Source organism: Microcaecilia unicolor, chromosome 7 (genome assembly GCF_901765095.1).
Source record: "Microcaecilia unicolor chromosome 7, aMicUni1.1, whole genome shotgun sequence".
NCBI lineage: Eukaryota > Metazoa > Chordata > Amphibia > Gymnophiona > Siphonopidae > Microcaecilia > Microcaecilia unicolor.
Window position 1 is genome coordinate 129910440 of NC_044037.1, and position 12718 is coordinate 129923157.

At 45.4% G+C, this 12718-nt stretch overlaps 1 protein-coding gene across 3 annotated transcripts in view; it reads left to right on the forward strand.

Annotated features, from left to right (window-relative positions):
- Positions 1–12718, forward strand: part of COL6A2 (collagen type VI alpha 2 chain) — a 479211-nt gene that overhangs the window by 162857 nt on the left and 303636 nt on the right. For all 3 annotated transcript variants that reach the window (XM_030210351.1, XM_030210352.1, XM_030210353.1), the window contains exons 5-10: positions 1336–1401; positions 2722–2775; positions 2876–2920; positions 5721–5747; positions 6923–6949; positions 7111–7155. In XM_030210351.1, coding sequence (XP_030066211.1) covers positions 1336–1401; positions 2722–2775; positions 2876–2920; positions 5721–5747; positions 6923–6949; positions 7111–7155 — 264 coding nt within the window. The remainder of the gene's footprint in view (positions 1–1335; positions 1402–2721; positions 2776–2875; positions 2921–5720; positions 5748–6922; positions 6950–7110; positions 7156–12718) is intronic.

The window sequence follows — 12718 nt, forward strand, 5'->3', positions numbered from 1 at the left end:
TTCAGCAGACTGCTAAAACCTGTCATTTCTTTCTCTATAATATCAGCAAAATTCGCTCTTTCCTTTCTGAGCACACCACCAGAACCCTCATCCACACTCTTATCACCTCTCGCTTAGACTATTGCAACTTGCTTCTTACAGGTCTCCCACTTAGCCATCTCTCTCCTCTTCAATCTGTTCAAAATTCTGCTGCACGACTAATATTCCGCCAGTGTCGTTATGCTCATATTAGCCCTCTCCTCAAGTCACTTCACTGGCTTCCTATCCGTTTCCGCATACAGTTCAAACTCCTCTTATTGACCTATAAGTGCATTCACTCTGCAGCTCCTCAGTACCTCTCCACTCTCATCTCTCCCTACATTCCTCCCCGGGAACTCCGTTCACTGGGTAAATTTCTCTTATTTGCACCCTTCTCCTCCACTGCTAACTCCAGACTCCGTTCCTTTTATCTTGCTGTACCATATGCCTGGAACAGACGTCCTGAGCCGGTACGTCAAGCTCCATCTCTGGCCGTCTTCAAATCTAAGCTAAAAGCCCACCTTTTTGATGCTGCTTTTAACTCCTAACCCTTATTCACTTTGTTCAGAACCCTTATTTTATCATCCTCACTTTAATATTCCCTTATCTCTTGTTTGTTCTGTCTGTCCTAATTAGATTATAAGCTCTGTCGAGCAGGGACTGTCTCTTCATGTTCAATTGTACAGCGCTGCGCACATCTAGTAGCGCTTAAGAAATGATAAGTAGTAGTAAGTAGTAGTAGTAATGTTTGTTCACCCCTTCAAAGAAATGTAATAGATTGGTGAGGCAAGATATCCCTTCACTAAATCCATGTTGACTTTGTCTCATTAATCGATGCTTTTCAATATGCTCTGTAATTTTGTTCTTTATAATAGTCTCTACCATTTTGCCCGGCACAGACGTCAGGCTCACTGGTCTATAATTTCCCGGATCCCCTCTGGAACCTTGCTCTCTTACTGAGGCCCACTAGTGGTCAAGAGAAGCTTATTTTTCACTACAGGAATGAAAATGAATCAGCAGCTTCTCTACTCAGATTCTCCCATTGAATTATCTGGATGTTAGGGCATATATTTTCCCAATAACACACAATTGATTGAAATAAAGATTTGGATAGATTGATTGACATGACAATTTTCATATGTTTTTCCCAAAGCAATACCTAAAGGTGATAGGCAAAAAGTACATGCATACTTTTCTTTTTGTGAATTCTGCTGAATATTCAAAAGAAACATATTAAAACAATATGGAGGGAGGAAGGGATGAGAATATGAACCTTATGTATATACTGAAATCTTTCTCTGTCTTCTTTTCTTTCAGTGCTACAAACTGAGCTGTCTGGAGATTCCTGGCCCTCCTGGTTCCCCAGGACACAGAGGACATAAGGTAATACATTGCAGAAAAGTAATGGAGGAGCTTAACTTGCAAGAGAAAATATCATAATAGGGTCAACAGGAGAATACATAAGGTAGAGGGTCAATCACGTAAACATGCAGGATGTAGAGATTATTTGAGTAGAGCTGAGGGATATAGGAGTCACTCAAAATAGATTCATAGAACAGTTGGCAGATGTCAGATTTAGGATGAGGTAGATAGGGAGACACTTTTGGAAGGAGATTCAGAGGCAAGTATTCACTTGTGGAAGGAAACATGAGGTGAAGGAGTTGATCTTGGAAGGAAATACATGGTGGTGGGAGGGGTCACTTTTAGAAGGAGATGAAGTGGTCACTTTTAGAAGGAGATGAAGTGTACTGTTAAGAGTATATTCAGGGTGTAGAAGTCATGATCCTGAGAAGATGAAACAGTCAGGAGTTATACTCAGGAAGCAGGGGTGTAGCTGACCGGCGGGAGGGGGCACATTTTAGGCCCCTCCCTGGCGCCGACCCCCCCCCCCGCCATTTTTAATCCCCCACTGCAATTTGAGACACCCCCCGCCGCCGCCACCTTTGACCCTCCCCGGCGCCAACCGGAGGAGTGGCCTAGTGGTTAGGGTGGTGGACTTTGGTCCTGGGGAACTGAGGAACTGAGTTCAATTCCCACTTCAGGTACAGGCAGCTCCTTGTGACTCTGGGCAAGTCACTTAACCCTCCATTGCCACAGGTACAAATAAGTACCTGTATACAATTTGTAAGCCGCATTGAGCCTGCCATGAGTGGGAAAGCGCGGGGTACAAATGTAACAAAAAAAAACCTTTTGACTCCCTCTTCCTGCCACTGCCAACCCTCCCCCGCCGCCGCTGTCGGGTACCTTTGCAGACGAGGGTCCCCAACCCCCACAAGCCGAAGTCCTCTTCTTCGGCGCGGCTGCGTTGCTGATCTGCAAGGGCAGGCTTCTGTTTCTGTGAGTCTGACGTCCTGCACATACAACGTGCAGGACGTCACTCACAGAAACAGATGCCTGCCCTTGCAGATCAGCAACGCGGCCTTGCCGGAGAAGAGGACATCGGCTGGTGGGGGTTGGAGACCCCCGCCAGCAAAGGTACCCGACGGTGGCGGGGGAGGGTTGGCAGGGCCAAATCTATGGGGGCCCATGACCCCATGGCCCCACGTAGCTACGCCCATGTCAGGAAGAGATTCAGGGTGACTGTTGCCTGAGAATCCAGTCCTAAAGAGATTACATTATGTAATAGAACTTACATTTTAAAATTTTACTGTTGATGAACTCTTCTTTAGTATTGAAGATAATATTTTTCTGCTTTGTTTTCAGGGTTCTAAGGGTAATGTTGGAGAGCCTGGCAGCCCCGGAGAGAAAGGAAGACAGGTGAGGTGATAGACTTCTCAAAGTCAACTGCTTATGTTTTTCTTACATACCAGACCACAGAAAATACACTATTTATTAAAATCTGCTTATCTTGTTTTAGGGTGACCCTGGTATTGAAGGTCCCATAGGGTATCCGGGTCCCAAGGTGAGTGTGCCTGTTACCAATAGGAAAGATCCTATATCACTTCATTGCATTGAATCTAGAAGGGTCAGAATGCTTTGTAATATGGGCATATACAGGATACTGCAACAGTAAACACTTGAGTATTATGGGTCTGTAGTGCACTATTTTTTTTTTCAGACAAATGTGACTGTTAATCACTTTGATTGACTTTTTAGCCAAATTGTCAATATATAAATTTTAATAAATGAAAATAAAGTGAAATGTTATTGTAAAAGGCAAATAACATATCCACAGAAATAATACCTAGTACTGCCAGGGCCAAGAGATCCCTTAGCATCCGCAAGTAATTGAGAGTGTGAGAGAGGACCCTGGCCTCCTCTGTTCTTAACCCCTGCATCAGCCTTCAACATTATTGGGCACAGTCCATTTTGAAAACTGGATAGAGCCATAGAGAAAAAAATATAAATTGAATTCATATCAAGCACACATCAAGAGAAAGTGGAAATATTGTGAATTCTCATAATCAAAAGAAAGAAAAAGAGTAAAATTACAGGCATATACTTATTCCATAGAACCCTTTAAACTATCCTAACCTACAAAACTTAAATCACAGTAAAGTAACATTTTCAATAGTAACTTTCCAGCCAATATTCAGCGCTATTTAACTGGCCAGAAACGACCACTGACCAGTTAAATACTGTTTTGGCACCTAACCACTAATATTCAGTGTGAGATAACCGGTTATGTCTGCTGAAAATTCACAGCAGCACTGAAAATGTAACTGGCTCTATCATGCAATAACTAGCAATATTCAGTGCTGACTGGCTAAGTTTAGAGGTCAAATTGGAACTAAATAGCAGTCCTATCTTTGGCCGTTATAAACTTAACCAGCCAGCACTGAATATTCACTTAGCCGGTTAAGTATGAGCCAGCCAAACAAAACCCCCAAAACCCATAGATAATCCTGGTCACCAGAAATGGCCTGGCATTAAATATTCAGGGTCAGTGCCGATCGCAGCACTTAAGCGGGCTGCCTCCCACAGTATGAATATCAGGCCCGTAATCTATATGAAATTTCTCCAGCTGAGAGGGATCCCAAAAGATATAGCCATTACCATCTAAATTAATCGTACACTTATGAGGAAACCTATTAATCATACACTTATGAGGAAACTTAAAACTAAAAAAGTTCTTCCTGCAGTGAAGACGCGAGGCTTGAGCTGCAGAAACAACGTTCTTCTCATCTAATTTGGCTTGGCTACATCTGGAAACATATTCAACTCACAGCGGTCAGCATTTTTTTAAATGCTGACAGCTGCAGGCAGAATTAGCCCCAAATATTCAGTACCAGGCCTGGCTGCATCTGGAACCAAAGGGGGTAATATTCAGCCCACAGCAGTCATTGTTTTCTTAAACGTTGACAGCTGCAAGCAGAATTAGCCTCAGATATTTAGAACCAGGGCCATGTCCAGGCACCAACACTTAATATCTGGGCCTGATTGACAAGGCAATGGCCGTCAGAGCTTATATTCAGCAAAAACCTGTATAAGACAGTTATGTGGGCCCCAACTGAATATTGGCTGGAACCCACATAAAAACAAAATTGGCTAATGTCCCTCCAGTCCCCCTCCCACCCTCCCCATGAAGTCCATAGCCCCCCTCTCAATTCACCCCCAACAAGACAAGATCCTCCCATCGCTCTGCAGGACCATACCTCGTCCCATCCTTAATCTCCCACCCTCCCCAACTCAGGATTGGTCCCCCTGGGCCTACCTGAGTCCCTGGTGGTCCAGTGGAGCAATGTGAGCAGGAGCTAACCCCACTCATTCCTACCCCCCACCGCCTCACTGGACCACCAGGGACCAGGTAGACTCGGGGGGGGGGGGGCTCTCCTGAGTTGGGGGTCGACGTTGGGGGATCTTGTCTTGTTAGGGGTGGGTTGGGAGGCAGATCAGAGGGAAACTAGATATTTTTTAATGCAGGTCCCTACCGACATTCAGTGCTGGGGCCCACAAAGCTAACTGGCTACATTCCATGGTAGGTCTTCCAAGATAAGGCAAGTGGGCCCTTGCTTCAGGTGCCACCACCCAGATAGTATCCACAGATATGCTTGCATTCTGACTTGTGCTCACACACACTGGTGCACCATCTCCCTAGGGAGTCTGTGATAGGGCTTCCAAAATAAAACAAGTGGACCCTTGCTATAGGTGTCACCACTCAGATGGTGTCTGCAGATATGCCTGAACTCTGACTTTTTCTCACACCCTTCCCCATCTTTTGCACTCTTAATGCTACTTTGCCCTGCCTTTGGTGCTTCTGCTACTGATGCCTGCCTACCAGTTATAGTGGAAATTAAATAAATGGCAGCATGAAAATAAAATAATTTGGGGAATGAAACAAGTGAAAACAGAAACGGGCAAATGAAATGAAATAAAAAATTTGCCAAGCATTCCCCTATCAGAGAGCAGCATAGTACATCAGAGAGCACAGTAAAGCACAAAAACAGGAAACAGTTAATTGTTCTATTATAGTGCTGTGCATATATTATTGAAAACATAAAGCAACAACACAAAGAGCAGTTTCCACAACATAGAAATCTAGAGAGCAGCATAGGATTTAAGCACCAGCAGAGAACATCCCAGAACATAGACACTTTTCTGAAAGTAATGTAAACTGTGCAAGAGCATTTCACAGTGCACAGGCACAGCTGCAAAGGGCTATTGCAGAAAAACACAAGCACTATTGGTTGAGCAGTATATACTGTACCAGTCAGAGAAAATGTACTGCACTGTTGTAACAATTTTTTTGTCATCTTTTCCAGGGTGTTCCTGGCCTGAAAGGTGAAAAAGTAAGCAAATATCCATTCCTTTCTTTTAACAACAATAAAACACTTTTAGGGGATGAAAAGTATGTATGTGCTTCTCACTCTACAGACATTACTGAGTTTTCTAAATGAAAGTACACTTTCAAAAGTATCCCTGGAGAAATATCTATATACATTTCCACCTATTAACTTGTATATATAGGGATAAATATTCAGAATTAGTCCTGGTATTGCCGCAAGGCTGCCATGAGAGATCCGGGTAGTCATTTTGTATAGGCAACTGCTAGGGGCAGGAATGAGTGGACCGACCACCAGGGACTTTAGTTAGGCCCGGGGAGCTTATGCTGATTGGGAAGGAGGGTTGGGAAGGGGTACAGGCCTATGGGGGGGAGGCTGGAAGGGGGTCTTGGCTCACCAAGGATAGGTGGGGAGGGGTCTTATCTCCTTATGGGGGGCTGGGAGTAGAGGTCTTGTCTCAGGGGGTGGGTTGGGAGTAAGGGGGTATCCGAAAGGGGGGCTGAGTGCATCTAGAGAGGAGGGAGGGAGGGAGGAGGATGGCATCATATTTGAGCAGGACCCAGAAGTTAACCAAATACCAGCTAATATTAAGATCGGCGCTCAGTTAATTTGGTACATAAAGTTAGGACAACCTTTTTTTCTGCGCTGACTTTAATGTGGTTGCTTAGCCAGTTAGTGAATTGAAAATCACTGCTAATGGGCTTCTGCCTTACTCTAACTCTGCTCCTGGACGATCCACAAACTAGCTGGTTTTTGGCATGGATAGTAAGAAGGGATATCTGGTTAAGTGCCACTAAATATCCTCGGATAGCCCCACACGAGTGATTTAAATGGCCAGGAACCTGTTGTGGCTGTTTTAAACACTTCAAATATCTATCCCATATTTTTGAGATAAATTACATCCATGCTTTCAAAAATTCAAAAGTATGAGCATAAGTGCACAACTTCTCCCCAACCCTATCCCCAAAGTATGCCTCTTTATAAGGAAAACTTAGGTGCATACAGGCAATACACTCATAGGTTACCAACATATTAGAGGGGAGGGCAGTTTTACAAAAACCCATTTTTATAGGCAATGCACGGTTTTAAGTTTTAAGAGTGAGAATAGATTTTAAAGTTGTCTTCCCGACTATATAAAAGTGGTCTTAACATAATACCTTTTGTTTCCTTTCACTCCACAGGGTGACTATGGCGGAGATGGAAAAAAGGTAAGTACTTCTCACAAATATCACACAATTATCAACATTTCCTACTTCACTGCTGTATGATTTACTGTGTATTCAATTTGTGATACTTTTTTTCCTTCTTCTTAGTAGAGTTTCTTTTCTCTATTTCCAATTATACTGTATCTGTGTTCTCTCTTCTATAGGGCTCCTCTGGTCTGTCAGGCCGAAATGGAACCGATGGGCAGAAGGTAAAGATATGCAAAGTCTTTTCATGTTTTGATAATGCAGAATTCTAAAATGATAAAAGTGGTGTGGACGCTTAGTCCAATAAAAAAATATCATCTTATTTTCTTTTCTGTGTTTTGATTTATTTCTATTTATTATCTTTAAAATGATAAATAAATAGAAATTAAAGAATGCCAATTGGCTGGCCTTCTGAGGGGCTGATATAATGCCTTGCATTTGAATGGTGCGTAGAGCATCAGTGCACAGCAATCTAACAGTGTTTACTCTGGTGGATCCTCTTCAACTTCCATCCCGCTTTCAGTTGGTGTGCCTCAGGGTTCTGTCCTTGGACCCCCTCCTTTTATCTATCTATACCTCTTCCCTTGGTACTCTGATTTCCTCCCATGGCTTTCAATACCATCTTTACGCAGATGACTCTCAGATCTACATCTCCACCCCTGAAATATCAATTCAGGACAAAATTTCAGCCTGCTTGTCCGACATTGCTGCTTGGATGTCTCAACGCCATCTGAAGCTAAACATGACCAAAACTGAACTTCTCATTTTTCCCCCTAAGCCCATCTCCCCTCTTCCTCCTTTCTCTATCTCTGTTAATGGCTCTCACATCCTCCCTGTCTCCTCCGCTCGTAACCTTGGAGTCATCTTTGATTCCTCTCTCTACTTCTCTGCACACATTCAACAGATCGCCAAAACCTGTCGTTGCTTTATCTACAATATTAGCAAAATCCGCCCCTTCCTTTCTGATTACGCTACCAGAACCCTTATCCACACTCTTGTCACCTCTCGCTTGGACTATTGCAATTTACTTCTCACTGGTCTTCCGCTCAGCCATCTCTCTCCTCTCCAATCTGTCCAAAATTCTGCAGCACGACTTATTTTCCACCAGAATCATTATACCCACACTAGCCCACTCCTCAAGTCACTTCACTGGCTCCCTGTCCGCTTCTGCATACAGTTTAAACTTCTCTTACTGACCTAAATGCATCCACTCTGCAGCCCCCCATTACCTCCCCACTCTCATCTCTCCCTACATTCCTCCCCATGAACTCCGCTCTCTGGACAAATCTCTCTTGTTGTCCCCCTTCTCCTCCACTGCTAACTCCAGGCTTCGTTCCTTTCCTCTCGCGGCCTGGAATCGTCTTCCTGGACCTATACGTCTAGCTCCATCTCTACCTGTTTTCAAATCCATGCTGAAAACCCACCTTTTCACTGCTGTTTTTGGCTCCTAGCCTCTACTCATTTGCCCTCCCCTTGCTCTTTCCTTCCTTCTCACCCAGTACTTCCCTCACCCGTAACTGTGTTGTCTGTCTGTATTATTTAGATTGTAAGCTCTTTTGAGAAGGGACTGTCTCTTTGTGTCAGGTGTTCAGCGCTGCTTGCATCTGGTAGCGCTATACAAATGCTAATAATAATAAAACACATTCAGAAAAATCCCTTTTTACTCTCCATTGCAGTAAATTAATTTCTTGCAAATTAGCGTGGCGTTAAAAAATGTGCACTGATAAAAAAACAAAACAAAACAGTACACACTGCCATGGTAACATGCTGTCCATTTTCTGCATCAGGATTAAGAGGTACTTCCCTTTCTGTTAGTATATAAGCAGGGGATTGACTCATGCGCTGATAGGAAAGGAGACACACAAACAAAAAAAATGCCCAATAAAAAAATAAATCCCTGGGCTCACCCCTGACCATTATTTCCTTCCTGACTTTCAACTCTTCAATCTTTAAATCCCTTTTGGACCTGGGCACCCTAAGTCAGAACACTGCAGGCCCAGGCAACCTAGATCTGGGCACCCTGGGTCAGGGCAGATGTAACTGCAAAATCAGATTGCATCCTTGATCTAGCTGGATTCTTTCATTCTAGCACACAGAGATTCCCGACCAGAGAGCTTCCAATGCTGTGGCACCAGTGGCGTAGCCAGAAGGCAATTTTTGGGTGGGCCAACAGGTCAGATGGGTGGGCACCAGGGTTGCCAACTTTTTGAAATTGAAAAACCTGCCACCTGATGCCCCACCCCATGCTCCACCTCTATCCCACTCCCAATAACTTCAATGAGGGTAGCAGTGCAGACTTCAGTGACTGCAGGCCACATTGAGGGCTAGGGGGAAGTACAAGAGATTGCACTGTTCAGCCTCCATTGAGCTTTGGTCCCCTAACACACATACTTAGCCTGTATAGCAAAACCAAACACTTTTCAGCATATCTCTCCAGTTACACGCTGTAGAAATGATGCCAGAAAGTATAGTCTAGTATTAAATTCTGCAAATAAATTCTGCATCCACAGAACCCCCTGGCTTTCCCCCAATGGGTGCAGAGCAGAGTTAGGACATTTCCCCATAAAACTCACTGTAATCTCAACAGCCACCATATATAGTAAATAAAACAAAATGTCACTCATAACCTACAGCAAATCTATGATGCCAGCACTAACTTCCAAAACTGAACAAACCAAACTTACTACAGAAATCTACATAGAAAATTCATGCTAACAGAATACCTCAATCACACACATGGACCAAAAATGCTAAATATAGAATAATTGACTACAAAATATAGAAATAACCAAAACCCCAGAAAGCCAGACCTTGCATGCAATACAATACCAGAAAAACAGAAAGAAATGCATTTCCTCCTGTGCAAAATATAAAGATAGTATGTGACAGGGATGGTGTTAGAGGAGTGCAACTGGAGCAATTGCTGTTGGTCCCCTGGCCAGAGAGAACCACAAGCATGATGGAAGCTGAAGGCAGTGCAGCCTGGTGATGGGCTTTGGGGTTCCCTCCCAAATTTATGGCCTGGGCTCCAGCCATGTCTAACACCAGCTCTGGCAAGATGTACATTCCAACTCTGACATATTCTAATCAGCAAATAGAAAATAAAATTATTTTTCTACCTTTTGTTTGTCTGGCTATTTTATTTTTCAAATCAGCTTGGTCCTAGTCTCTGGTTTCTTCTTTCCTCTGTCTTAACTCACTCACCAGAGTCTCCTATTTGTCATGTCTTCTCTCTCCATGTCCACCATCCATCTCCCATCTCTGTGTCCCCATGGTTCCTTGTTCAGTATCTCCACTATGGTCAAATTCCTGCATCCATCACCCTTTTTTCCCCTACCCGTGTCCAGCATCATCCCTTGTGTCCCTATGCCCTCCCATGTCCAGTACCTCCCTTCTGTGTTCCTATTCTTCCCTATGTCTAGTATCTCTCCCCTGTGTCCATATACCCCTCCCTCCCAGTGTCCAGCATAGCCTCTCTATTCCCAAATTCCTCCCCCCCCCCCTCCCCCGTCAGGCCTTGTCATCCCCATATAGCATCTCACGTCTGTTTCTGTATTTCCCCTTTCTCCCTCACCCACACCAATGTCTCTCTCTCTTCTGCGATCCCACCTATCCAGCTCCTTCCAGCTTTTGGCTCTTCCACTGAGAGTTAAAAATTTGTCTCCCTCTTTCTTCATCCCCTTGACCTGTCATCTCTCTGCCTTCCCTCTAATCTCTCCCCCTGGTACAGCACATCTGTTCCTTCACTCCAGCCTCCCCTGCAGGCCTTCCTTCCAGCCTCCCCTGCAGGCCTTCCCTCTAGCCCCCCCCCCCCCCTCCAGGTCTAGCACCTCTCTCCCTTTCTTCCAGCCTGCCTCCCCTTGAAGGTCCAGCAACTTCCTTCTTTTCCTCCAGCCCCCTGCCTCTCCCCTTTGTAGGTCCAGCACCTCTCTTCCTTTCCTCCATCGTCCCCCCACTATTGCAGGTCCAGCACCTCTCTCCCTTGCCTCCAAGTCAGCTACACCCCCTTTTTGCAGGTCCAAAACCTCTCTTCCTTCCCTCCAGTCAGCCACCCCCCCCCCCCCCCACACACACACACAGACACACTTTTGCAGGTCCAAAACCCTATCCCTTCCCTCCAGCCAGCCAGCCAGCCAGCCACAGCCCCCCTTGCAGGTCCCAAACCTCTCTCCCTTCCCTCCAGCCAGTTAGCCTTCTCCCCCACTTTTAGGTCCTGAACCTCTCTCCCTTCCCTTCGGCCTCCAGCCCCCCCCCCCCCCCCCCCCCCCCCCCCAGGTGCAGCCACTGTCTCCCAGCCCGCCCCTCTCCCACCCTGTAGGTACAGCCACCCACTCCCAGCCCGGCCCACAGGTCAGCATTACTCCGTCCTTTTCCCAACCTCATTCTCACTGCGCTGCTTCTAGTTTAAATTAAGGGCACCAGCCAACAGCGATTCACAGACGGAGACCCACTCCAGTGCCTTTCCTCTGCCGCAATCCGCTCTCTCTGTTGCAACTTTCTGTTTCCGAGAGGGTGGATCGTTGCAGAGGGAAGGCTCCGGAGTGGTTCTCTGTGAATCGCTGCCGGCCGGCGCCCTTAATTTAGACTAGGTGCTTTGAGGCGGGGGTGAGGGAGGGAAAAGATGATTCACCTCGGCCACCACTCGGATCATTGCAGAGGGAAGGCTCTGGAGTTGATCTCTATGAATCTCTGCTGGCCAGCACCCTTAATTTAAACTAGACGCTTCGCGGTGGGGGTGAGGGAGGGAAAAGAAACTTCAACTTAGCAACCATGATGCCCAATTGCGATCCACTATTTTTAGGTGGGCCTTGGATGGAAATGGTTGGGCCTGGGCCCACCCATGGCTATGCCAGTGGCACCCTGCCCACCTGGACCATAAATACAGTAAATGACTCTAGGGAGGTGTCCTTCCAATATGGCGGTGTCTCGTCTCCAGCGGTACATTGGAATGCACCAATAGAGGTTAGTCTGTCAAATAACGGAACTGCTGCCTGATAGGACAGATCAACCCCTTGTGGTATGTTGGGATGCAGTGCACCACAATTTTGGAAGATGATGATGGGACAAAGCAGATACTGCTGGATTCCTCCTCAGGACCACAGGTCTGGGGTACCACATCATCCGAGCCTGCCTGATCAAGGGCCTCCCTATGCTGGAGCCCAAGTCAGAAGATCCCTTACTGAGGATGCCCATATCAGGGGTGCCCCGACCCAGAATGGCTGGGCTAGGTGTATTCTGGACAAGATAACCCTAAGAGGAGTCTTTTTTATTTTCTACCTGGGTCTTCGGGGGCTAAAGGAGGGGTGGGTCCAGGCCAAATTGGCTCATCCAAGGTGAAGATTTACATTTCATTTTGGATTACCCTTTGCTCCCATGCTGCATCTTTACTTCATCCCTAAGATGGCAAAGATTATGGGGTTAATTCTGTAAGAAGCCACCTAGATTTAGGTGGCATATATGTGCACCAGTGCTGGTATACTATTAATTTACATGTGTATGCAAACACATACACTGTAAATGACAATAATCCAGCTATGTACTATTCTATAAATATGTGTCTATTCCCAGTGGTGCAAACTTTACAGGTACATGGAGTCTGGGGAGAATATGAGTAGGGCTCATACATGTATAATTTATAGAGTACTATAAATTATGTATATATCTCTACAATCTAAGCGCAAGCATTTATACCAGTTCTGGTGTCACTTCTTGTACCTAAATACATATGCATGCATATACCTTTAGACTACCAGAGAATGCTTTGAGTAGAGTCAGGAGAGAGGAACA